Raw genomic sequence first — 27,744 nt, 5'->3', positions numbered from 1 at the left:
TTGTAAAGCACAAGCGAAGGGGTCTTTGTTTAGTCGTAAAGCCCATACTTTACATGCAGAAGGTCCCAGATCTTGGTGACATCCAATAGGAAGAGATCATGTATGAGAAAGCACAGCCTGTGGTCCAACATCCTGAAGAGGCAAGGTTAGGTTGCCTGAGTTCTTGGAAAACTGCTCCCAGTCAGAACATTATTGGACTAGGTAGACACAGTATAAGACAGCCTTCTGTGTTTAGTATGAGTTTTCTTTGTGTAGTTCTGTACTCAGGAGATGTCCTGTAAAGGGGAGGAAAGGACTAACCCCATCACATCAGTAAAATCGCCCCAAAATGGTGAAAGTGGTATCTTGTAACAAAAAGAAAAAACAACATCCTCTTTATATCATCACAAAACCACTTTCATTGATTCTGTCAATGCAGTATGGGTGAAAGCTTTCCACTAATTTTCAGGGTAGATAAAAATTCTTTGTTCAGACTGCGACTACAGGATTTGAAATATTTGGAAATTACTTCAAGGACTTTAAGTTAAAAGATGAAGCAGAATCTGTAACAAGAGATTAGGTATATGGGTCTACTTGGTCAGAATAGATCAGTGGTAGAAGGCATATTTTGCACACAGGAGATCCCTGACACCTTTAGTTGTGGGAGGAAGTATGAAGGTCCTCTGCCAGTCCAACAAGTGCTGGGCTAGATAGACATGATACAAGGCAATCATCCTAAGTTCAGTATGACTAAAGACAAATTTGCAAGTTTAAGGCTTGCTAGCTACATTGAGTAAGATATATGCGGATTTCAGATGTGGATGGCAAATTGTGCAATTTAAGAAATCACTGGGCACATATACAAATTATTTACAGTATTTGACCTTGATACAGAAAGACTTTATCCAGTCTTACCAGCAAATCCTGCTGTCCTGTGTGTTTTTAACATGGCATACTTGGCATGCGCTGCAATAGAAAAAGCACCATGTGTATTGCTGTGGCACTTCTAGGATGCAATAATGCCACAATGTGCATGTGTGTGTGTATGCATGCCTGTGTGTGTGAACTGTGTGTTCATGAAAACTGGTTATGTCTCCCACAAGTACACGTCCAGCATGTCATGGGATATTAATATGTTGTTCCTTGCTCAGTTGATGAAACCTCCTTTTGAATCACTTGGTTCTTGTGAGCTGAAGATCCTAACAAGGAAGGTTTTATCCATAGTGGAAGTGACTTCAGCCTCCAAAGTAGAACATGTCACCTACAGTGTCTAATGGCTGATCCACCCTGTGCTATTAATACTAAAAAGTGTTTTTACATCTTGAATGTACTAATATTAACTAAACCAGACAGCAACCGTCTTTATTTACAAATGAGGAAAACTCTGATGCAAAAAGGTAAAATTATTTTCCAAGACACCTCAACCCTGGAGAGAGAACCCTTGGCAGCTTTTCAGTCTCAGTTTTACTTGAGTTTTTTTTTTCTCCTTCTATATTTTAAGGTGGGGGGAGAGTGTGGTGTAAATACAGGTAATTTTTCTCTTCTGTGGTGAATGAAACTTGTCAGTCAGTAGATAGTGTCTGAAGTTCAACTATGTTTCTCATATTGCATACTTTCATAAAGACTGCTTTATAAGCAAACAGAGGCAGTTCGTCCTTCCATCAGTTCCAGTGGCTCAGGTAAACCAAGGCAAAACAAGCAGCTCCTGTTCCACCAAGTGGGCAAGAACATTTTTAAGACAGCTGTTCCTTAGACTGAAGAACTTAGAATCATAGAAACATAGAAAAGTTAAGTTGGAAGGGGTCCACAAAGCCATCAAGTACAACTCCTTGCAGGAATACATTCAAACCACATCTGCCAGGTGATTATCCAAGTTTTTCTTGAATGCTTCCAGTGTTGGAGCACTCACCAAATCCCAAAGTAACTGGTTCCACCATCATATTGTTCTAACAGTTAGGAAGCTTTTCCTGATATTCAGCCGAAATCTGGCTTCCTTTAACTTGAGCCCATTGTTGCGGGTCCTACACTCTGGGTTGATCAAGAACAGATCTTGCCCCTCCTGTGTATGACAGCGTTTCAAATATTTGAAAAGTGCTACCATATCACTCCTCTGTCTTCTTTTTTCTAGGCTAAACATGCCCAATTCTTTCAGCCTTTCCTCATAAGGCTTGGTTTCCAGGCCCCTGATCATCCTCGTGAATGATCCTCTGAACTTGTTCTAATTTGTTAGCATCCTTCTTGAAGTGTGGTGTCCCAAACTGGACACAATACTCAAGGTGAGGCCTAACCAGTGGTGAATAGAGGGGGGGACTAGCACCTCACAGGATTTGGAAACTATACTTCTATGAATGCAGTCTAAAATAGCTTTAGCCCTTTTTGTAGCCACATCACACTGTTGGCTCATATTTAGCTTGTGATCTACGACAATTCAAAGATCCTTTTCACTCATAATTTTGCTGAGCCAGGTATCCCCCATCTTGTAACTGTGCAATTAGTTTCTTTTTCTGAGGTGAAGTACTTTACACTTGTCCCTGTTTAATTTAATTCTGTTGCTTTTGGCCCAGTGCTCCATCATATCCAGGTCATTTTGAATTTTGTTTCTGTCTTCTAGGGTATTAGCTAGAGATGGAGACAAATAAAAAAATGGTGATTCATTTTGATTCGTGATTTGTCAAGGTTAATGTAACAGACAGACAGACAGACAGATAGATAGATAGAATTCTAGAAGGGACGTGATCACTCTCGCCTAGAGTGCCCCTTACTGCCACTTCCCCCATCAAGTCATCTCTCTTGGTCAGAATCAAGTGAAGGATAGCAAATCCTCTAGTTTCTTTCTCCACTTTTTGTAGGAGAAAATTATCAGCCAGACAAGCCAGGAATTTTTTGGAAGGGCCATACTTGGAAGAATTTGCCTCCTAACATATATCTGGATAATTGAAACTGCATCTCTTTGAAACCCCTGCAATTTGTTTTTCAAAAGTTTTGTCCACTTCCTCTCTTTGATTGGGTGGTCCTTAGCAGATTCCAGCTGCGAAGTTACTCTTGTTTAATTTGTCTCTTAATATTTAACTTATTATGTCTTTAATTCCATGAATGTTAATGTTGTGAGCCGCTTTGGGTCCCTTGTTGGGAGAAATGCAGCATATAAATAAAACTAATAAATAAAGAACTGAGACAAAAACCTATAACATTTCCAAGGAAAAGTAACAGTTTTAAAACTAGTCTCACAAGTGATGTTTGCAAAAGTAACCTAGCTTTTTTTACTACATCAGTTTCCTAATTTCAGTATGAATAATGCCTGCCTCCAAGGGTTGTTCCAAGGCTTAGTTAATATTTGTAAAGCACTTAATGATGAAAAGCAAAAAATGAATACTTGTAAATATTAAGTACTTGACAAAGATCAACGGCTTGGCCTTGTTCCAGGTTGTAAGGAACTCATCTTCCTGCCAAATGAATCTAAACCAGTCGGAGACAAGACCTGTTGAGTAAGATGTTCTGGTAGAGGTGATATAGATGGAAACTATGAATGTAGGGAGGATTGGGTCCGGGAGAGGTTTCCTGCCCCTCCTGTGTTCTAGAGTCAGTTTCCATTTATGGAGTGTTTTGTGCCTTTTTCTTGTCACAGCCGTTATGCTTAGATTGCCTCAACAATTGTTCTGCCTCTCTTGACACTTGTGCTGTTCCAGGCACTTAGGCAATATGAACCTGATGAGTATTGTTTTTTCCGCCCAGACTGCTGAACAAAGTGAATCATCAAATATATGAGATATTTCAGGTGCACCAATATAATGTACACATATTCATCTAGATAGGTAAAGGTTATATTCTGTTGTGTTTCAAATAATGCAGTGAGTCACAATAATCCTATGAGGAAAACTATTTAAAGAAAATAGCTTTCCTATTGTGTAGCAGAGGATACCACGAGGTGGCTTGCGATTGCCAATTACTTCACCACTTTTTTTAACATTTAGAATATATTGACTGAAATCCTGTTACTTTTTTACACAGGCAGAAGGCAAATGGTGTTAACATCCATTTGCTTCCAGGTTGAAATTGAAGAGTCACCCTATGATTCTTGATTGCACACCAAGCTAGCTGGCATGTAAGCACCCAGGAATTGTAGTGGCAACTCTTTAATGATTAGCTGGAAGCAAGTGAATGTTATACCATTTCCTCTTCACCTGTGTAGCTGTGCAACAGCATTTCAGCCATTAATTCTTGAACTGCATGTGACGTCTTTAGTATACATTTTTCCCTATGCCTGTTTTCTTCAGTCTGAGATACTGAGTTAAGTATGCTCCCAATATGGATCGCTGCAATGCCCGTTTCTTGGTACATACCGCTCAGTGCTGCTGTCCTTGGTAGAATGCTTATCACCAACTTAATATGAAATAAAAAAATGTGCTCCTTTCATAGTCACTGAGTTGGTTATTTTATTTATTTATTTAAAATATTTCTACCTCATCTTTCTCCTTATATGGACCCAAGTTAGTCGTCATTGTGCAACAGAGGACCATTAAAGATTCCAGAGGTCTGAGTGTTATCATTTGTTTTTCTGAAAATGAGCTTACAACTTTTGCACAACTGCTGAAGAGAGATAATTTTAGGCCTAGGGAAGCATGGAATAATGCACCCTTGTTTAAAACCTGGAACACTGATCTGAGGATGAATCTACAGTATACATGAAGTACTTAGTATGCAACTGAGTCATTCCTCCTTTTTTGCTTATATGTAAATGCAAGTCCTGATTTAAAATAGAACCACTGTGCATGACCAAGGATGGTGCAAACATTTCACAATCACTTGTTTTCCTAAATTTTCTTGTCTCCCTTTCAGGACTAAAGGAGGTGGGAGCCTCCATGTGGGATTTTAAGAAAGAGAAATGAGGCTAGTCCCTCTAATGTGTGTTGTGTTCTGTTGCTTCATTTTGTTTTGTTTAGCCCATGTAATGCAAAGGCAAAATTGCTTTTGTAAATTTCTGGTTTGTGCACATTTCTAGCCTGTGCAAGTAGAATGACAAATTATGAATTGTATGATTAGGGGATCCATTCCATGGTTCATCACTGTTGATCACCATCACAGCTGTTGAATAAGAGTTCTGGTACAAGTGAGAGATGTTTTCCAGTGGCTACAAAGCCATCCATTTAGAAAATACCAACAAATTATTTTTCACATATATTTAGAAGGTGTAAAAACAAATTGGTTATAAATTGTTTGTTTATGGAACTTGCTCAACAGTGGAAGGGGAAATATTAGTATCCTAACTTTTTAGTCAAGTTATTATATTAAGGAATAAGTAAGTATTCCATCTTCTGGCATAGGCAGATTTCATTGCTTAATTTTCATGGTGAAATAGAATCTCCTTGGGAGGTAGCACATAACAGCTTTGGCCTTGCCATGTGTTGAATACTAGGAAAGAGAAGGAGGGAGGAATCCTAGTAAATTTCCATATTCTCCAACAGAGAAATAAGGAGAAAGAAGTGTTTTGTGCTTTCCTCCAACCCATAACTTTGCCCTGCCATGGAAGGGCAAATCATGTGGCATGCCAAGAAGGAAGACACATGGCCAGTTTTTTTCCGCAATGTTAGAGGTGTGGTACTAAAATGGAGAAAAACTAAACAAAGAAACCTGTCTGAGGATGGGTCCAGGCACAGGTTGTTGAGATAGATTGAAATCCAGTTTCACTGTCCTTGTTTTGTGGGGAAGAACTTAGGAATGTCATATTGTACCTTGGCAACATGACATAAAGATATTTATAATTTTTTTCAGAGCCAAAGCACTTGGGAGAAAAATCTAACTACTCTAGTCTACTTCTCACTACTATCTTTCTTTTTCTGGTAAAATACTCATAGTCTTTGGGCTTACAAGTATCTATAAAGTTCAGAATGAGATTACCCAAGAGACCACTTTCTCTTGCACAGACTGCCATGAGCTTTAGACTCTGAAAGGAAAAAGCTCTGTTTATTATACTGTAGCCTAGTGAGTAAGAGTTGAGGTACAAGTGAGAGATAAGTAAGTATTCCACACTCTGGTGCTAGTAAGTTTTCTCCCAATTGTAAATGAAAATGCCCCCCTCATACTGATTGTTTTTGTGATTTGTTTCATTTGTTGTGAGTTTTTCGGGATACATGTGGCACAGCATCTTTCAAGACTAATGCTCCTCTTCTGACTAGTGTTCTGCCTGATGTTGGGATTACCTGTCTACCAGATCTGACCACAACTATTGTATCTCTTGTCAACTTAACTTCCTACTTAGCTGAAGTAATCTCAGTTATGACCACATCATCCATGTACTCTGGTCTCTGCTCAAATATTGAAAGCTCCTCCTCTGTCAGTGCAAGATCTACCCCAATATTCCATTGCTCCTGAATCTTTATTTATTTATTTATTTATTTATTTATTTATTTATTTATTTATTTATTTTATTTCTATCCCGCCTATCTGATCATATTAGACCACTCTAGGCGGCTTACAGTAAAAACAACAATGTAATTTTAAGACTTTACAGCAGAAACGTAAATAAAAAAATAAAGAACAGAATAATAAAAAAAAAAGATCGTCAAGGGTTTTCTGTTGGGAAGGCCCGCCTATACATCAATGTTTTTAGTTGTTTCTTAAAAATGCCCAGCGAGGGAGCCACGCGAATCTCAGGGGGCAAGTTGTTCCAAAGGCGAGGAGCCACCGCCGAGAAGGCCCGGTTTCTGGTCTTTTCCTTTCGGGCCTCTCTCGGCGTTAGGCTCCTCAGCCTTATCTCCTGGCTCGTGCGAGTGACACGGGTAGATCTAGGTGGGAGAAGGCGTTCCGCCAAGTATCAGCATTTTAGTGATTAATTCCAACTTTGCCTGCTTACTTTACTGCCTATTTCACAGGTATCTGCCTTACTTGTTCCCACAGTTCAATTACACTGTACTGTACATGCATAGTGAAATGAAGTGATAGCATATTGTCATCAATGTTTTCTCAACCAATTACTGTACAGTAATTTGATTCTCGACCTGTCCTCAATAAATGACACCCTTCAGTCCTAACCCATTTACCAGTTAACCAATGACTTAACAGTCATTTGGAGGTGACTCGGATTTGGACTTTCCTGTCCGCTTCACTTTTTCCATCAGTTTCATCTCTTTATCTGCTCATTTGTGACCAGACACAGGTCTCCCCTTTGGGGACTTGAGATCTTAAATATATATTAGGAGGATGGCAAAACCACTTGGCATTGAAGTGAAGAGTCTACCTCTTCCTGTTGCTGACCCTATGTTTAACTGGGTCCCTGATAACACTCTGGTGCTAGTAATGATTACATGACTTCCAACATTGTCTCAGTGCAACAATCTTGTGCAAAATCCTCATTTACCCCTCTATACTGAGAACTTGTATAGGTTATAGGGTGATCTGGCTTTCTCTTCAGACATTCTATTCCAGATTCCATCATTGTGGAAACGACTCAAACCAAATGTAAGTGTATTCTGATTCTGCTGATAAGGAAGATCACAAACTAAATATGATAGTTTGGTGTTTTTTTCCTCAGCCACTTTAACCATTTGCAGAAGTAACTATCTAGGCAGCACAGCAGCCATTTTTATGGGGTTAAAATGAATGCTTTCATACAACATCTTTCTGAAAATCTTAGAAAGGTTGCTGCAGTTTTTAGAAGGTAGACCCTCATGTGACAAGATGATTTGCTGTGGCACATTTTCTTCATTTGTAGCTTCATACTAGGCAGATGTGAAATAACACATATAATAGAAGAGCTCACATTTGACAGAGAAAGAGATCAACAAGGGGAACAAGCAATGGTCACTTCTGCAAGCCAAGGGCTGCAGCTAAGAAACCGGGAATTGTGACGCATCTCCAAGCTTACAAGAAATGTAAATCATAATAAGTGCCCATTTTGTTCCTCACATTCTAGACAGTATTCACTGTTTGGGTTTTCCAGGACTCCCCAATAGTCATCTCAGAGCCAACAAAGGAATCAGTACAAGTCTACTAAAACTCTTTTGATATCTTCAAAGAAATTGTTATATAACATTAAATAGAGACTTTGGGTGCCTTTCTTGACCGTATACCCAAACTGCTGTGGACATGCTTTTGACAAAATGTCCTATGATATTCTGATTAGCAAGTTAACTAGGTGTGGGCTGTTTAGAACAACTGCCAGGTGGATACACACTGAGAGGAGGTAATGCAGTGCCTCAGGGCTCAGTCCTAGGCCCAATGCTCTTCAATATTTTTATTAATGATCTGGATCAGGGGATACAGGGAACGCTAATCAAATTTGCAGATGACACAAAATTGGGTGGAATAGCTAATACCCTGGTAGACAGAAGCACAATTCAAAATGATCTAGATAATCTTGAGCACTGGGCTGAAAACAACAGAATTAAATTCAACAGAGATAAATGCAAAGTACTGCACCTAGGAAAAAGAAACCAAACACACAGTTACAACATGCAGGATACCTGGCTCAGCAATACTATGAGCGAGAAGGATCTTTGTAGATCACAAGCTGAATATGAGCCAACAATGTGATGTGGCTACAAAAAAGGCAAATGCTCTTTTAGCCTGCATTAATAGAAGTATAGTCTCCAAATCCTGTGTAGTACTAGTTTGTCACTGGTTAAGCCTCACCTTAAGTATTGTGTCCAGTTCTGGACACCACACTTCAAGAAGGATGCCAATAAACTGGAACAAGTTCAGAGGAGGTCAACAGGGATGATCAGGGGACTGGAAACCAAGCCTTATGAGGAAAGGCTGAAAGAATTGGGCATGTTAAGCTTTGAGAAAAGAAGACTGAGGGGATGATAGTACTTTTCAAATACTTGAAAGGCCGTCGTACAGAGGAGGGGCAGGATCTTTACTTCTTCAGCATTGTTTCGGTCTCTACCTTTTCTTCAGCAATGTTAAGCTTCTTAAAGTGCTTAATACATAACATTTAGATTATCTTATCATAAAACCCATGTGTGGAGAGTATGCCAGCAGCTCTACTATTGTTGTATAGTGTTGTTTTTCTATTTCAGGACAACATAAATCGCCTATTTAACTAATTTTAGAGAAGATTCTCCAAAAGGTTAGGGCAAAAAACCCACAGTGAGCATGCCCCAACCACTGCTGAAAAGTTTTCATTTTTGCAAGATGGTTTTAAGGACATTCCTAAAAGATTTAAAAGCATTTAATTCTGGCTGTATTGTTTGCACAGAATACTTTGGAACAATGCTCTTTTTAGCTTGATTTCAGTCGTGTATGTGTAGTTGCATGGATATTTACTTGGCTTTAATTTCCAGTTTCACGGCTTTCTCCTTGAGGAAGTAGGCACAGAATTGCACTTTTCAATTGCTATCCAACAGTTTTTACCTCAGTAATCTTATTTTTATAGGCCAATAAGTTGCTTCTTTCTCTCAGACAATTAAAAATATGCTCAAATACCATATAAGGATATTTTAGGCCAATTGCCTAGCTACAAGAAAAAAGGACTATTTTTGTTTCAATTGAAACGGAAAGAACAAGGATCGTTTGCTTACATTTTGTGAACTTTGTTCTTATTTAGTAATATGATACTGAATTACAATTACGAAAGTTTGGAGAGAATAGCTACACTGAGATATAATCCAGGAATGTGCTGTGCAAGCTTCACTCCACAGCTTTGTCAATGACCTTTAATTCATCTATTATCCCAGACTTGGCTGCTTGATCTTGAGTGATGATCTTTAATTCTCTGCTGGTAAACTGTGAGGTTACTTGCAAAAAGTGCTAGACTGATTATCCTGGAATATTATGTCATTGTTTTTTCCACATAACCTACATTTATCCATGTACATCATAGATGGCAGTACTAAAACTCTGTTATCCTTTTCTGTAAAAGAACTTGGAGTTGATATAATTCTCCCAGTGTACCTATATCAAGAAGGCACAATCGTTTCACCTTCAAAGACTATATTCAGTGTCATTTGGGGTGGATGAGAAGATGTTGTGGACTGGGAATATACAGGCATGCACATGCGTGCGCGCGCGCGCGCACACACACACACACACACACACACACACACACACACAGAGGGAGAGCCTGCCTTGGGGTCGTGAGGATCAGGTTTTGTTAGTAGTTTGGCTCTATGCTAGGAAGTCTGCTCTCCACCTCTAGGCTAATCTGCTGCTGCCTTCAAGTGTAGTGGAAAGTACTGACTCATCACCAGCAGAGAATTAATTTGGTTGCAACCCTACGTTTACTTTGAATAATCTATGAAATGCTCCCTCCCGTGAGAATATACAATATGGGGAAGTGTTCTAGTGTTGACCCCAAGCAACGTAAAACAGTTGTCTTATGAGACCTGTCTGAACCTACTACTTCAAATGTTTCAAAGAATGCCGGCAAGCCTCAGTATGGAAGACTCTAACTGCAGTTTCATAAGTTTTTGTTAAAATATGCAGTTAGGAGGTTGGCTTTAACTTCCATTTTATAGTGTTTGGTTACTATTTTACTGTTGTGTTGCAAGTTTTGTTTTTTGTTGTTTTGTTAGTTGTCTAGAAATGTTTGCAACTGAATGAGATATCAAATGTTAAAATGGAATAGAAACAGTACTGGATCTTAGTTTTGTCTGTTTCTTCTGACTGACTTTCTTTCTGAGGAAACTTGATTTACCTAAACACTGTTTTCTGCAGCGAGGAGCTACGGAAAGAAGCACGCCAGTTAAAACGTGAACTACAAGCAGCAAAGCAAAAGAAACAAGAAGATGCTGCCAAAGCAAAGGAGAATGATGTTGAAGGTAAGCGATGAAGTAAGGTAATATGCTTGTACTTGTATACGAGTGGAATGGTGTAGTTTTTTCAGGAGGGCAAGGGGCCAATTGTCCTTAAGATATCAAAAAATCTTGTCCGGTGTTTGTGCCAAAAGGGCAAAGCTTGGTTCCCAGCCAGTTATTATCACATATTCAACTTTTCCTCTGTAGTCTGTTGATTACATTTATGGTGTTACTTCCAAACAGTACTTTTTACAGAAAGTTTTCATGAGTTTTCTAAAATAGCCATCTGTCAGATATACTTTAACTTGGATTCCTGAGTTGAACGGGGGCGGGGTGGTGTCAGACCTGATGACTCTACTGTACGGGACTCTTCCAACTACATTGTCTGTGATTCTGTGATCCCTCACACAACATGCTTTTGATTACCACCCATTTATGGTGAAAGGCTAACAGGATCCCTTGTAAACTGGGTATCTTTGCCTTTCTGTCTTCATGGTCACCCTTAATTATGTAAAATACCATGCATAAATAACTTGGAGGTGGGACATGATGTTATAAATTATCTTGAAAATCAAGGTCCATCATTCAAAAATGTATGATTGTTACACTGGTTGGTTTTAGCCATAGTTTATAGAAACTGGTATAGTTCTCAGGGGAGTCAGTTTTCTCTTGTGATTTTGCACAAGCTGTAGAGTAGACTTTAAAAATCAATTTTCACCATTTATATCTCTCACGATTGTGCTAATTCCCATGGTTTAAATGTGTGAACATCCTAAATCAGCAAAAGCCACAATTTACAACCTTATTTCAGTCTTTGTTTCCAAATGCCAAAACATTTGTTTGCTGCCAAAACAGGCTATAAGAGTTTTGTGGAGCAGTGGTTAAGCTGCAGTACTGCAGCCAAAACTCTGCTCACAACCCGGGTTCAATCCCAGTTAGCCAGCTTATTTTATTTTATTTTATTTTATTTGTTCGATTTATATCCCACCCATCTGGTGTATTCTACCACTCTGGGCGGCTTACAGAATATCAAAAAATTTTTTTAAAAAAACATAAAAACATTAGCATACAACAATAACAAATAGTGCAGGAATAAATAAATAATAAATAGCAAAGAAAAGAAATCAGTAGTTGACAGGAGGGAAGGCCTGGATGTACATCCATGTTTTCAGTTGGCATTTGAAAGTACCCAGCATTGGGGCCTCGCGAATTTCCGGAGGAAGATTGTTCCAAAGGCGAGGAGCCACCGCCGAGAAGGCCCGGCTTCGTGTCTTTTCCCTCTGGGCCTCCCTCGGCGTCAGGCTCCTCAGCCTCACCTCCTGACTCATGCGGGTGATCCGAGTAGATCTTGGTGGGAGCAGGCGCTCCGCCAAGTATCGAGGTCCTAAACCGTTTAGGGCCTTATAGGTAAGCATTAGAACTTTGAAGTCAATGCAGAAACGGATGGGCAGCCAGTGCAGTTTGGCCAGAACAGGAGAAATATGTTGGTGTTTCTCACTCAGGCTTCCATCATTCCAAGGTCAGTAAACTGAGTACTCACCTTGAGGCAGAGGGAGTAGTTGCAATGTGTAGCCTACATAATTCATAATTAAGTTGTAAACCACCCAGAGGATTAATTTATAAGCAGCAAATTTTGCTTTAAAATGCACTAAGATATCTCTGGCAGTATGGTGCAGAAATCTAGCAGGAGTCCGACTTAATAAACCAAAGTTAAACACTGGATTTACCTATCATACTACATACTATCTGTAGTAAAACAACAACAACAGAGGCTCTGTCCATACTTTGAAATTTGGTACAATTCAGCCAGTGCTTGAAAAGTTCTTATCTTCTCTGAAATCTATTTCATGTCAAGTTCCCGTCTGCAAAGGCAGAACCAGAGCTGTTTTGCATCTCAGTGAATCTCCGCAAAAGGATTGCATGCCCCAGCATTGTACCAGTAAGATACAGGCCAGCTTTTAGAGGGGAAAGATGGAAACACAAATCAATCAGATCTTTTTTTCCATATCAAATGCTGCCAGAAAGATATGGGCCAGCTCTTAGAGAGGAAGGATGGATAGTTTTAAGTCGAAACACAAGTGGACAAGGTCTTTTTTTTTTCGTGCCAGACAGGGAAACATATACCATAACTATATGCCAGTGTGGACATGCTCAGAGTCTCATGACATGTAATATTTTGAGGGCCAGAGCTCTTTTTCAGCTGCATTAAAGATAATTTTTCTACAGATTAAAAAGGAGATACTGAATTTAGCAAAAGTAACACAATAGCCAAAATACTGTTGCTTAGTGTAGTAAATTTGACTAAATTGCACTTGAGTAAACCTACTGAATCAATGGGGATTTGGTGATCCAAATCCTCCATAAGTTCCATTGATTCAAATGGGCATACTCAAACTGTGACTTTCTATGCTAAACTACTGTAAATCACAGAGTTAGCCTATTTGAATCAGTGGAACATATGGAGGAGTAAACTCACTAAATCCCAAATGTTTCAGTGAGCCTACTCTAAAGTGTTCTGATCTAGTACTCTAGTGTGATTCACTACACTAAGTAACAGAATTTTGGTCACCAACTCTGCTCTTCTGTAATGATAAGACAGGATTCTTGGTTTACTGTGAAAAGCAATGTGCTTTTGGAATTCTTTGTGCCTTTGCCAATGCATTCTAGTCATGGATGGAATTTTAGCTGGCATTGACACAATCAACCTCTTGCTGAAGAATTGAAAAAGATAACGCAGTAAGAATACAAGAGTATCTGGTGTGGTGGGTAAGCTGTAGAAACTCACAGGCAGGTGGGTGGAACTGGCAAAACCACTCCTTTAATATCTCACTTACCTTGAAAGCCCTATTTGGGTTGTGATAAAACGCATGAGACTTGACTGCACATAACTAACAATGCAACAATAAGGCCTACTTTGCGTGTTAAAGGTTAGTAATGATGACAGCAATAACACGTTAATAGCATTACTTGTACAAGAAGTAACACTTCTGTGTTGCTGCTGAAAGGTAATACTATTGGCCCTTGTTACTGGAAGAAAGCAGTGATTATAATGTGATACATTTCTGATGACATGTGAACAGACACATTACTTCCAACCTCTTTTTAAACTATTATTATGCATGCCTGAATAGGGTTCATGAAGTCCACTGATTCCAGTGGAGATGAAAAGGATTGGAAAACCAAATGTGCAAAGCAACCCATTCATGACATGAGTAGCAGAAGCTGAATAAGAATTCTGAGATATCCCAGTGTGAACTGGCTGGCAAATAAACCAATAAATATGGAATGCCAGCATGGGCCTATCTAACTCTAGGGCCTAGCAAAATTTTAAAAGGAGGACTTGTCAAACTGAGCAATCTCAGGGTTTGTACCTCAAACAAAAGATTAAGGCCAACCATGAGCACACCTTTCAACTAAGAAGGCATTAAATGATGCACAGCATGGGTCTGGTTTTATGTGCTGATCTCATGTCTAGAGATGCTACTAGACAGCATGATCTCATTGATTGTCTTTTAATATAATCAAAGGGCTGTGTAGTCTTTGTAAGTACTGGCCCATTTATTTTGAGGAGTTTTTAAAATGCCTATTTGGAGATGAACAATTCTTCTGAAATTTACCTTGCAACTGTTTATTGTGGCAACCATTTCAGCAACTGTTTTCCGCATTTTACATTTCCTCCTTTCCTTAAAGAAATCAACTCCCCTGAAGCCAGCAATTTCATGTTCCCTTTGTTAAAAAAAAAAAAAAAAAAAAAAAAGACTGGCAGTGTTTCAAAATCTGTCAACAGGTCCCATCAGATTACTACAGAATGGGATGTGTATGTGAGGAAACCAAGTGCTAGGGGGAAGATCCAAATTATTGTTCCATATTCAGTGCCAGCATACATGCCACTACTCTGTTGTCATATGTGACCCGCCTTAATCCCAGGAACAATTAGTCACCACATCAAATCTGTGTGTGTTCCTGAGAACCGTGTGCCATTCCTGCTCAATAAGAATAGGAAGCGGCAATATAAACACTGGTCTGAATCCTTTAACGACTCCATAAATTCAGAGGTGACCCTTGTCAGAATGCCACTTTTTGAATATAACCACATAATTGCAGGAAACAATTATATAATAATTATAGTTGTGGCATGCTTCTTGTGGAACTCTCTAAATAGGACTGCCACTATCTCTCATGGGTTCCTAAGATTTTTCTGGTAAGACACACATTGATTGTCATAGCTATTCCTGTTTTTTGGTTTTTGTTGTTTCAACTGTTGATTTTTACACTATGCTTTTTGTTTGTTTTAATTCAGTTTAATATTGTATCTTTAAATAATACGTTCTCACAAGTACCTTAACTCCTCTGGTAGGGTTAGTAGGCAAGATACAAGACTTTAAATAAACTCTTGATTTCTGTTTGAACATGTTTGCATTCAAGCCTTGTATTTCATTTATTTATGTTTATTTATTTATCTATTCCATTTATATCCCTCCTTTGCTATAATAAAGTTAAGAAAATAATGTGATTATATAAAGTATAAAGGAATATAAAGTAGGACAGAATAAGAGGTAGTGACTGGCTAAAAGCCACATAGCTATAACAGCTGCATTCCACTGATTTAATTATCAGCTACCTTCATGGAAAAATGATATATTGGAAAGTTAGGAATAGCAAAGATGCACACCTCTTTTCCCTTTATATCTGTTCATATCATGTCAAATGTTTTAACAATACCTAGTCTGAAAATTTTCTGAGTGAGTTACAGCATCATTAATACAAAATGAAGAAATATACAGGATTGGATTTAATCACTGTGCAAAATAAGCAGCTTTCTGTCATTGCAGTTTTCCAATGTGTGTGTGCCTTGCTGCTGGAAGCAATTGAACCGTTCCTTTGGTAGAGAACTGTACGATGAGCAATATCTATGGTAAAAGCTGCAAATAAATACAGTAGGACCTCTTTATCTGCAGGATCAGTATCCACTGATTCAGTTACCTATGGTCTGAAAATATTAAAAATATTAAAACAGAAAAATCCAGGAAATTTTTTTCACATGTATCACCAGAATTAGCCACCAGAGGGAACTGTGCTGTGAAGAATACATAGCACGCTCTCAGGCTGCTTAAGGCCTCTACTCATGGGGCACCTTTCTTGCGTCTGTAGCTCTCCAAAGGTAGGGGTGGCTTCCTGCCCTGCTCACCTGTGCCTTCCTGCCCTGCTCACCTGTGCCTGTCCCAGGAAGGAAGGAAGGAAGGATCCCTCCTCAACCGCCACTGCCTTGGGGCCACCTCCAGGCTGCAGCAGTTTGCAAGGAAGCAGAGTCAGAAAGGGCAGTTTTTTGGGAGACCCCGGGTGGGGAATCTTTAATAGCTAAACATTATCATTGGATCTCCACCCCCGGATTTGGATTGCTGGTGGCAACCTAGTTGTGATTTTGGGCCATTAAAGATATTTCCCCATTTCCCAAATGGTCCCAAAGAGGGCAAAAGTGCACCCTAGGGAGCCTCAATATCTGAAGGTGGGGAAGAGACAGGAAGCTTTCAATTAATCTAAAATTTTTTAAAAAAATTGTTGCTGGATGATGATCTCACCTTGTTTACATGGTGTAAGTCTACACAACAGGATTTTGGACAATAAAATATAAATGTAACATTAATTAGATTATTGAAAATATATTCTGTCTTTCTCTGTTGGTATCCAAAAAACTTGGTAGCTATTAAGTTTGAAAAAATTACTTTTTTTTACTACAGCTTCTAGAATCATGGAATTCCATACTGGCAGGGGTGGCGGAGGTTGTCCAAGAGTTTCCCTTGTTGGGAGAAATGTGGCATCATGATGATGATGATGATGATGATGATGATGATGATGATGATGATGATGATGATGATGATGATGATGATGAACTGGGGGTACAGCAATGGCCATTTCAGAAAATTACCAATCTCTGCTGCAGCCTCCTATGTACCCTAGAAACCAAAAATTCTGGAGCTGTAGAAAATCTCCCATGTAGCTTACATTGTGTTCATTCATTCGTGCTACTAATTAATTATGAGAACCAATATATTTCCCCATTAAAAACGATTTTAAAAAGTTCACAAAGAAAAATATGGTCCCTGTGCCATTATATCATTCAGTCAGCAAAAACAACACGGGGGCAGGGGTAAGCAAAGTTGTGACACACCTTGTTAAGATCCATTGTTCCATTCCAAAATAGGCTTTTAGAAAGTAGACGAGTGAAAGGAACGTAAGTCAAAGGAACATATAATAAAATGCTGCAGCCAGGAAGGCTAGATTGGGCTCTAATGCATTGCAGGTTCAGTGGTTACTTGCATATTTCCAAAAAAGAAGAATCACATTTAAAAAAAACACTGATTTTTATAACATTTGTACATGGTCATGTATGGGTACAGATTTACATTTAAGGTCAATGGCTAAAATTTAAACAGAAGTAAAAATCTCACATTAGTGTGGAAAACTGGGATGAAATGACGAGTGAGTCTTCTCTCTGGGTGCTTCAGATCAGTTTTCTCCTTCTTTGTGTGTGTGTGTGTGTGTGTGTGTGTGTGTGTTCTTTAAATTACACTTCAACTTAACATTTGACTACATTTACACTTGAGCCTTTCAAAAAGGGAATGCTTTCAACATAGAGCTCTGACCGCTGTATAGTTGGACACCCTATAAAGGTAGAAATCTAGAAAAATCTTCATTACACTTCCCTCAACAGCATTATTTATTTACTGCACTTTTGGAAATAAGACTCAAGACAGCTTACAGATCATTAAAAGAAACAGAAATTAAAACAACATATAAGAAATCATTTAAAATTATTAAAAATTGGAATATTAAAGTTATCATATAAAAACAAATTAAGAAGTATGAAAGCATTTAAAACTCATTAAAAAGGATATATTGCCAGCAAGCATAGGCCAACTATCTATGCTGAATTAGATATTAAATACTAAAAGCGTATTGGAACATAAATGATTTAAATTGCTGTTGAAAAAAGAGGAGAGGGAATCAGCCTAAACTCACAGGAAAGGACATTCTGTGGCCTGGGGGCAGCCACCAGGGGGGCTCACTTCACATCCATCCATGTTAAACATACCTACGGACCGAGAGGAGGGTCTCAATAGACAGTCTTAAGACCTGGAGGGAGATTTGTTTGTTTGTTTGTTGGCTTTTACCCCACCCATCTAGATTCAAATGACAATATCCAAACAGAAAAGAGAAGTAAGCAAAGTCCAAGATGGGAAAAATGATCCATCAGATATCATGGACCCAAGCTGTTTAGGTCATAACCAGCACAGAAATGTAGCAATTGTTTTAAATTATTCCCCTGTTCTCAGAACATATTGCAATAATGTTTTATAGAAGTTACATGACTTAAACACAGTTTTCTCCAGATGTTGGACAGCAATTGGTTGTCCAATTGTTAACAGCTTCTACAAATTTCAGCCACTTAACATTAGGGATGCCATATCACCTGGCTGGCCATGCTTTGCCTAGATTTTACTTATGCATCCAGCACCTGCTTAGCCCACCAGCTGGCTCAGATTCTAACCTTTCATTGAAAAATTAAAATAAAGTCTGTAGCCCTTGTAGAGTCAGGGGACAAAAGGCAAAATGTGCAGTCACTGTTGGGGCCAGTTGTTTTGCAGGAAGAAACAATTATTTTTTGCCACAATTACATTTGGATGGTATACTGTCTGTAGTCCAAAAAAATAATAATAATCTGGAAGCTGTGTTATGAATCTGATTTCCTGCTGTAAAATGGCCCATAGCAGTGAAACAAAACAGCAGCTACTGGAGTGGTGTTTAGGAAGGAAGTACTATACTGGATTCGTACTTGCATCTGTGTGTTTGTGTATAGAATACATGTAAAGTCAAATATGGCAGAGCAAGTTAAACTATCATATTTTCTGGGTATAATAAATATTTGATCTTTATATCTGAAGGAAATACCTTGAGCTTTCATCAGATTTTTGCAATTTGCTCTCAATTTTCTCTGTGTTTTCTTCTGCAAATCAGATTAAAGTGTTTTGCTCACGGCAAATTCTCATTGTATTTTCATGGACCTGTAGATGTGCATTATTGAAAAAATAAAACTAGTAGCAAAAACAACAGTTATCTCTAGACATGGGCTATTCGTATTCATATCCCTGTAGATATGAATAGAAATAGCAGCACCAGAGGTGCCATGGAGGTCCATTCACTGCCCCCAGACTGGCCAGCCCACTTACCAGTCATTCCTTAGAGCTGGGGTCCTTTGTCATTGTTGCACCACTTGTGGAAGCCCGGATAGCTCTTCCCCACCTCCCTGTGCAGCTGACCGCCCTGGCAAGGAGGCGGAACAGGGAGTCTCCCCGCTCAGCTGATGAATGGTCAGCGGCTCAGGAAGGCAAGGAAGAGCCAGCTGAGCTCCTTCCATGATTGGTGCAACAACAATGACGAAGGACCCCAGCTCTGCACAGGGAACAGTAAGTGAACCAGCCAGTTCTAGGGGGATAGAATGGACCTCCATGACATCCCCAGGGATACGAATACAAATAGCCCATGTCTAGTTATCTCATGAGAATTCTACTAGTGCTGGTGTGTATGGCAAAGTCATTCTATAGGTACCAGCAAAATGCATGAAAGCTTTACATGATTCTCTCCCAATGTTATACCAAAAAGTACCCTGTAAGGTGGATTTGAATAAGAGGTTGGATCAGGGACACCTAGTAAGCTTTTGAATAAGCTGAGATTTGAAATTGCATTTTCCTGTTTTACCATATTTTCCTGTGTATAAGACGCCCCCATGTATAAGACGCCCCCCACTTTTCTAATCCAAAATTAAGATAAAATAAGTGGGGCTTAGCAAGTGTAAGGGGAAAGGGATCAAAGCACTGCAGGATCACTTTGATCCCTGCTTCCCCCTCCACTTGTTTTTGTTCTCTCCTCAGCTTACTTCCGTGTACAAGACGAGCCTCAATTTTTAGTCTAAAGATTTTAGACAAAAGTATAGTATTATACACGGAAAAATACAGTAATTCCAGTGCTAACCATTACACTATATTGCCTCTCTCAGATCAGAGGTTACTATATAAAATATGCCAAAGCAGAAGCATCGCGGTAAGAAAACAGTGTGACTATTTATGTCCTTAAGTTGCATAATACATAAATATCTTTATTAATTACAACCGAAGAAGTTACTTGGATAAGTAGTGAAACATTTCAACTTAATAAGAAAAAATTCCAGTTGCCATGACTCAACTTTCAGATAACCTCACTTGGATAAATGAGAATCTTCACAGATATATTAGAATATATATAATAATATGCTGCCTAAATTTGGAGAACTAGAATATAGCAACCCTATTTGATTTGTACAGTTTGATTTCTTTACAGAAAGCTCCCATCAAAACTGTTGCTTTTGGGGGTTGTTTTGGTCTGATCATGATGCAGGAGAGCTGTGCTCTAATTGGCAGCATTTTGGCCCCTTTCTGGAAGATCAAAATAACATCATGGGTGAAGATTGGACTTCTCATTCAGAATAGGTGTAGATTAAACCTTTTTATCCTAGTGCATGAGGGCTCAAGAGACCATATCAAAATGAAATAATTATAATTAATTATTTTAATATTTTATTTATTTGTTTTTAATTATGAGCAGAAGTACCCTTCCAGAGCCAATCACATACAGTATCTTTTTTACTATAGCTAGCAGATTCTTTAAAAATTTCACAACTCCAGAACTGTCCCAAATATAACAAGAATATTAATGTGTTAAAATCTTAATACTTGATCTTTTGTTGATTATATAGCCTCAATAGTTTGTATGCAGAATGACTGAATAAATGGATGATTCCACCATACTTAAATAATGTTTTTGTTTCCCTGTGTTAATTTTGTTACTTCTGTTGTTTTTTAAATTAGTGGGGTGAAATAGGTTTATGGTTTTTAGAAGTGTGCATTTCCTTGCACAGTGATTTGTGGCTTCCTCAGCCAAAAAGGCAAGACAAAACAAAAAACCTGTCAATGGTTACCATTCAACATAAGAGCAGCAGCCAGTTGTAACAGCTGGAAAGGCAGTGCCTGGAGGCAGCATCACTTAATATCCTGTAGGGTTAGTCTTGGACACTAAATAAAAGAGTTAAATGGATTAAGACAAGTATTGCTGATAGCTGGAAATCTGAAGACAGTCTAGCAGATAAAGGAAACATTTGTCTCTTATCTTCTCCCCAGTAGTTTGTATAATCTCTTCTTTATCCTGTGTTGGTCTTAATATACAGAAAGAAATAAAGACTGTATGGTCTCTTATTTTTCTCTGTTACTTACCATTTCCAGCGTATGCATATTACTTTCTAACATCTACATTTTCCCCTATATATTGTTCAAATATATTGTTTTCATTCTTCATATAGGTCATGAAGTATCATACTTTGCAAACTTCCTGTGTATTGTTACTATACTGCAGATGTCATCTTTTAAGTATATCATGAGAAGACACGATTCATTGGAAAAGACAATTAGTGGTAGGAACAGTGGAAGGCGGCAGGAAAAGGGAACCCCCTAACATGAGTAAATCAAGGAAGCTGTGACTTTCAGTCTGCAAGATGTGAGTAGGGCTGTTAATGACAGGACATTTTGGAGATTGTCAGTCCATAGGCTTGCCATAAATTGCAAGCTGCTTGATGGTATGTACCAACAAGATGATTTACCACTCAGCATTGTGCAAGGGGAAAGCGGGTTGTCAAATAGGGTTTTCCCATCCCTTCCTCCTCAACCTAGCATCAAAACACTTTTTATAGGAAATAGGATTCCTGCTTACCAGGAATATTCTGATCAGTGTGAAGTGTGAAGGAGGACATTGCAAGGGTAAGAGAGATATGGCTGAAAATTCACTGAGCAAAAGGATGAATAACAGCTGTGTTCTAATCAAGAAAATCTTTTCTAGACTTGTCTATATTTTCAGACTGGATTTGTCCCTCCTCGGTCATTTCCTAAGTGATTGTGGCTTGTGGAACCTGGGACTGTGGTGGGGAGCAAACTATACCAGTATGCAAACAGTGCTCCCAATGCCTATACAGAATGTTGATTTCTGGATATAAGTTACTATTAAATTTATAGTGTTTGGTGGCTTGAAGTCAGAAACCTTTGGAGCCAGAAAGACTGGTCCCCACTGTGCTTCCGAGGGGGGAAGCCATCCTAGTCCTGGAGTGTCACCAGAGTGCTACCAGAATGGGGGACTTCGTACATCTCCTCTATTTTATATCTAGAAAATCTTGAGAGAACCACTGTAAGTTGGAATCAGCTTGACAGCACACAATTAATTGCATGAATAGACATGGAATAATAAATTAGTCATGTGCTGTTTTGATTTTGGCAGAGTCTGCAATAGTGCTGAAGTACTCCACTTTACGATATGAAAGTTTTATGCCCCACTGGATAGTATAAACATAGTGACAGGTTGCAAAAGTACTGGCTTTGCATTCCTGTTTTTATAGTATTCTTGATACCAGTTTTGCTTCAAATATTTTGCACCAATTCACTGCCAAAAATAGCAGTAATAATTTTCTCAGGTTATAACATGCATGCTTAATGTTTGTTCTATAAAGAAGCAGATAATGAACATTTACAATGATAGCATTCATAACTACTTTCCTTCCTTCCTTCCTTCCTTCCTTCCTTCCTTCCTTCCTTCCTTCCTTCCTTCCTTCCTTCCTTCCTTCCTTCCTTCCTTCCTTCCTTCCTTCCTTCCTTCCTTCCGTGGCTTATTCTAGTGCTTTTGCTTCCCTCCTTTGAAAACAAATGTTGCTGATATTTTGGATTTTTCCATTATCCATCCAAAAGTTTACAGAGAGAGGGAGAGAGAATCTGTTTCATGCCCATTTTTGTTGTGGTTATATGCCACCAAGTTGAAAACAACTTATAGTGACCCTAATATGGCTTTCAAGGTTAGTGGAGTATTTAAGGAAAGGTTTTACCAGTTCCATGCTCCACCCATGAGTTTCCGTGGCCAAGCAGGGAATTGAACCCAGGTGTCCTTAGCCTTAGTCTGTCACTCTGTTCACTACACCACACTGGGTCAATTTTTGTTACTGTCCTTGAGAAAGCAGACATGGTTGCAAACAAAAGATCCCAAATCATTTTTGAGATCCTACAACAGCTCCGGGGGCCATTTTTTCAGTTGGCCACATGTTGGAACCGTGGCTTAAAGGGAGGAGCAGAGTTCAGTCATTTTATATATATCTATATATGAATATATATGTAATATATACATAAACACTTCTATAGATATGATTTTTTTAAAAAATAATAACACCAACAATTCCACTAAGGCTTCAGTAACTATTATTATAAGAGATTAATTTTACTTCATTAAAGATTATTTCATCATCCCGGGTCATTGACAAAGCTGCCAAGTTCCCACTGGTTCAGTCTCCACCGACTCTCCAACCCACCTCACCCAGTTGCCAATGGTAGCAGAATTCCAGAAGCAAAGGTTAGGCACAGACTCATTTTGTTCTCCCTCCTAAGCAGTTTGCCTGCCAGAGGAGAGGAGGTGGAAGAGGTCACATGTGTGTCAGCTCTTGGCCTGGCTCTGATACACACAGGAAATCTATGAATAAGTGACACAAGGGACTCAAAATCCCTCACTGGATCAAGACTGAGGGTAGACTGAAGACTGTATTCAGTCCCATGCTGGGGAGATGAGATGGCCAAAAGGTACTTCTATATGCTGTTCTAAGCACATGTCAGACTTTCCTGCACATGTAAGTAAATCATGATATTGTGCAAGTCTTTTTCACACTTACACTCCTCACACAAGGAATTAATACATAAAGAACTTTAAAGGTATTTGGAATTGGTGAAAAGAGCACATGCAGCTGGATCACAGGGACATTAAGTTTGATTTTATTACAAAAATGTTGAAATAAGTCAAACAAATTTCTAGACTTCTGTAGCCATCAATGTTTGTAAATATAATCTGATGTAAGGCTCAATTATGGTCACTCTGGCAGCTTATGTAGTGAAATTCAAGCTAGTTCACCCTTCCTGGTTTTAAAATATCAAGGATATAAATGAATACATATGCTAATTCACAAAGCCAGTCTGAACGCTACCAGTCAATCGTCTGGACAAATCCATTTACAAATTGAATATGTGTTACCATTCTTCTCACAGAAGCAGTTTGTCATCAGCTTTTAGCCTAGCTTCTCCATCATCCAACAAACAGTCAACTTTAATTTAGCCAAGATATTTATGTCATACCCATAAACTCAGTTTAGCCACCAAATTGAATGGAAGATATCAATCTGTGCTGAATGTTAATATAACAAATTTAAAATCTGAACAACTGATACTTAAAATATCTAGGTTGTGCCACATAACCTCCTTTTTAAAAGGGGTGTGTGTGTCTTCATTAGCCCTGGTCCATTCCCTAAAATCCGTTCTCAGGCGACTAGGTCTAATCCTCTATTCTCCTTTTCCCCCCCAGCAGCTTGGCACTGTCTTCTCTGGCCTGGGCTATGGATGCACAATTAGATCATAACCAGAGTAAATCCAATAGGATTGTATAATCCATCTTCCATGAATATAAGACTTTTGAACATGTGTTCATGCACACAGACACACAAAATATTGGTAATCTTCATGAACTATAACAGTGGTTCTTAACCTTTGTTACTCAGATGCTTTTGAACTGCAACTCCCAGAAACCCCAGCCAGCACAGTTGGTGGTGAAGGCTTCTGGGAGTTGCAGTCCAAAACTCCTGAGTAACCCAAGGTTAAGAACCAGTGAACTATAATACTAACCTACATGAAGAGAAAAAGAATGTCCAGATCAAAGACACTATCATCATCCACTGACTTTCTCACCAACGAACCAACCATGATCTCTGTATTTATATCTATACAGTACCTTGATACCATATATAAATATTTCTCATGTTATTTCTCCTCCTCTTATGTCTGATGAAGTGGGCTTGTCCACAAAAGCTCAAATCAAAAAATATATAAGCTAGTCTTTAAGGTGTCACTGCCATTTTGTCTTTTTTTGACTTCTTATTTTGTTTTCACTGATAATGGAAACTATGAGCAACTTTTGTGAGACCTGGATATGGAGAAGAGAAGACTGAGAGGTAATATGAATTCAGATTACGAGAAAGGAGATTTTGCACTAAACATGAGGAAGAACCTCTTGACTAGAAGAGCTGTTCATCAATGGAATGGCATTCTCAAATCATTGGAGGTTCTTTAACAAAGGTTTGATTACCACTTCTCAGAGCTGTTTTAGCTGCGGGTTTCCTGCTGTGACCCAATGGCCCTTTATGATTCTGTGAACTCTAAGTACCAGCAGCATTTGTCAGACCATAACATACATACGATTCATTGACTGGTGTGTCATTGAAATTTCATTTTGGGAAAAAAAAATTTAAAACTATTTATTGATACTTGTTTTCTTGGAATAAGAGTACAAGTTCAGGTACAAATTACTATTTTCAATTGTATTCTTGCTTTTTTCAAGTGGTTTATAATATATATTTTAATATTTTTCCTCCTTTGCCTTTTACTACAGTATTTCATCCTTGACTAAAATGAATATTTCTGTTGTTTTCTAAATGCAGAGGAGGAAGCTGCCCCAAACAGCATTGTTGCAGAATATTTGGAGGAGAAAAAGAAGTATGAACAATTAAGAAAGCAACAGCCAAAGAAAGGGTCTTCTCGTGAAGATCAGGTAAAATAGGTGAAATTAAAATTATTTCCAGGAGGTTCTTTCCCATTGGGTTGTTTGTCAGAGAACCCCATCTGCTAGAAATCACTTCCAGTGGTCACATTAGTAATATAGTGCCAGTTACAGGCATGTTGGGCCTCACCATTGCTTTGTGTGAGTTGTTTCCATATACTTGTTTCAAGAATACATATTGCAAGGGAAGATTGATAGCAATGGGCAAATTGGCTTTCAGAGGCATTTGTTGGCTTTCTGATTTTCTTACTGAGGAACCTTTGCCCTTCCTCTCCATTCCTAACGGATTCCCGACAGCAGCTGTCCAAAGAATCTCCAGAGCAGAAGCAAGTCAGAACAATGGAGGAGAGAACAAGCTGATCATTCAGAGAACTGGACGTCCAGGAAAGCAACCTTTAAAAAAATAATACATGATCTGATGCTAATTTACCCAGGATGAAGGAGAGTGGCCTTAGGCAATGATGGGGCTTAGAGCAACACATCTGTGAAAGCATCTGCCCAAGCCCAAATATCCGTCAAGTAATAGGTGCCTTTGCATGACATGAAAGGAGAATCTTCTATAATAAATGGATTTCTTTTGTGCACATGCAAACATGGGTGTGTTTTTTTAGCATGCCAGTGTACGTAAAATGTGCAGTTAGGAAAAAAAATGTGCAATTGGAAACTGATAGATAAACCATCCCTTTTCTTCTAAGTTGATCTCTGTCTATTTCCAACTATGCATTTTTTTTTCAGCTAAAAAAAAGAACAAAAAAACTATTGATAATGGTGCTCATTGCTTATTTCCAAGGCGGTAGCCATGTTAGTTTGTTGTAGCAAAACCAGCAAAGAATATGGTGGTACCTTAAAAATCAACATGTGTTGTCTGTATACATGAATGATTTCAGATGTGTCAGATCCAAAAGCACATAAAGAAATGAGCTAGTATCCAAGGCTTAGGTGAAATGAAAATTGATTATCTTTAAGGCTCTTTTGTTATATTATATATAGGCCTTCGCAAGATAATTGACTGCTCCTTCCTCTTCAATGGGGAAAAATGGTTTTTCTAGCTTTTAGCTTTTAAGGTATAGTACTAAGGCACCCTTCTTTGCATGGAGTGCTGGGATACATGAATTGAGCCACGTGAAATTCAACAGGCAAATAAGTTAACATAGAACACCCCAGAGGAAAGATTTGTCTTACAACATTTGTCTATCTCTGTTTAATACTCTGGTATGCATAATCATTCATAAATAAGCACAGCTTTTTTTAAAATCCCTTTGCTCAGCTTATTTTGTGATACAGTTCCATTACTCATCATCAAGAGTATTTGTCTAGCTGTAACTGAAAAGCATGATGAACTAAACAGATTTTGAGTATTCGTGTCTTAATTCCAGACGTTAGCCTTGCTGGACAGATTCAAATCAAAGCTAAACCAGGCAATAGCAGAGACGCCTGAAAATGAAGCATCTGAACCTGAAGTTGAGGATGATGAAGGATGGTAAGAATTAAGGAACTTTGAGATTCATATGAGGTTAATATGATGGAAGGTGTTACATCTAGAGTTATGTTTGTGAAATCGCAGTAGGAGTTCTTTCCAATTTGACAGTTTCTACTATAAAACACATCTTAATGTAAATTGTTTACATTTAAGTAAGACCAGAGAGTGCTTCTTGAATTGCAGCATGTAAGCACCACTGGACCCTCTTCCTACATTGCTGTTGGCAGCCAAGTCTCCCGGCAATAACTCCCATGGGCGATAGGATGTGAAGATGAACAAGAACAGCTTTTGTTGCAACCATGGAACAACAGAAAGAGGAACATGGCTTCTGGCAGCTTCCGAGGGGGATGAGTTGCCCTCACTAACTCCCCCAGGGAATGTCCTGTTCAAGCCATGGGTCGCCTTGAGGATCCTGTTCAAGCCATGGGGCGCCTTGAGAGTTCTGGTCTCTGAAAGCAGGAGGAAAGGATGGGTTTTGGCCCTGGACAAAACTCTTTCAAGGATGGCCAGTAGAGTTGAGTGGGACTTACTGGCGGCCACTCTTTTGCTCCTTCTGGAGCCTCCTCCACCTCTCACACTGGCACTTTTATTACCAGTGCTGTAGCTGGGTCACAGTGCACATTGCTGTTCCTGTTGGGCATTGTGAATACCACATTAATGTCAGAGGTGAAGCTTTTTCAATATCAGCTAGATTTGTTTTCACTGCATCATCACCAATAAATACCCTGGCAGCTATAGTTTGAACTGACTAAATTGCCTTCAAAGGCTGCCTCGTGTACAGTACATTACATTTATCAGTGCTAGATATTATCAGAGCATAAGTAAATATGTCTAGAC

General features: G+C 38.8%; 2 protein-coding genes across 2 annotated transcripts in view; both read left to right on the top strand.

The window, feature by feature from the left end:
* LOC144586390 (uncharacterized) overlaps positions 1-27,744 on the top strand; it is a 439,742-nt gene that overhangs the window by 171,301 nt on the left and 240,697 nt on the right. The window lies entirely within an intron of this gene.
* CWC27 (CWC27 spliceosome associated cyclophilin) overlaps positions 1-27,744 on the top strand; it is a 131,317-nt gene that overhangs the window by 80,417 nt on the left and 23,156 nt on the right. The window contains exons 11-13 of the mRNA XM_020783678.3: positions 10,633-10,736; positions 25,309-25,418; positions 26,804-26,907. Of these exons, the coding sequence (XP_020639337.3) occupies positions 10,633-10,736; positions 25,309-25,418; positions 26,804-26,907 (318 nt within the window). The remainder of the gene's footprint in view (positions 1-10,632; positions 10,737-25,308; positions 25,419-26,803; positions 26,908-27,744) is intronic.

Source organism: Pogona vitticeps, chromosome 2 (genome assembly GCF_051106095.1).
Source record: "Pogona vitticeps strain Pit_001003342236 chromosome 2, PviZW2.1, whole genome shotgun sequence".
NCBI lineage: Eukaryota > Metazoa > Chordata > Lepidosauria > Squamata > Agamidae > Pogona > Pogona vitticeps.
This window is presented reverse-complemented; position numbering and strand designations above follow the sequence as displayed.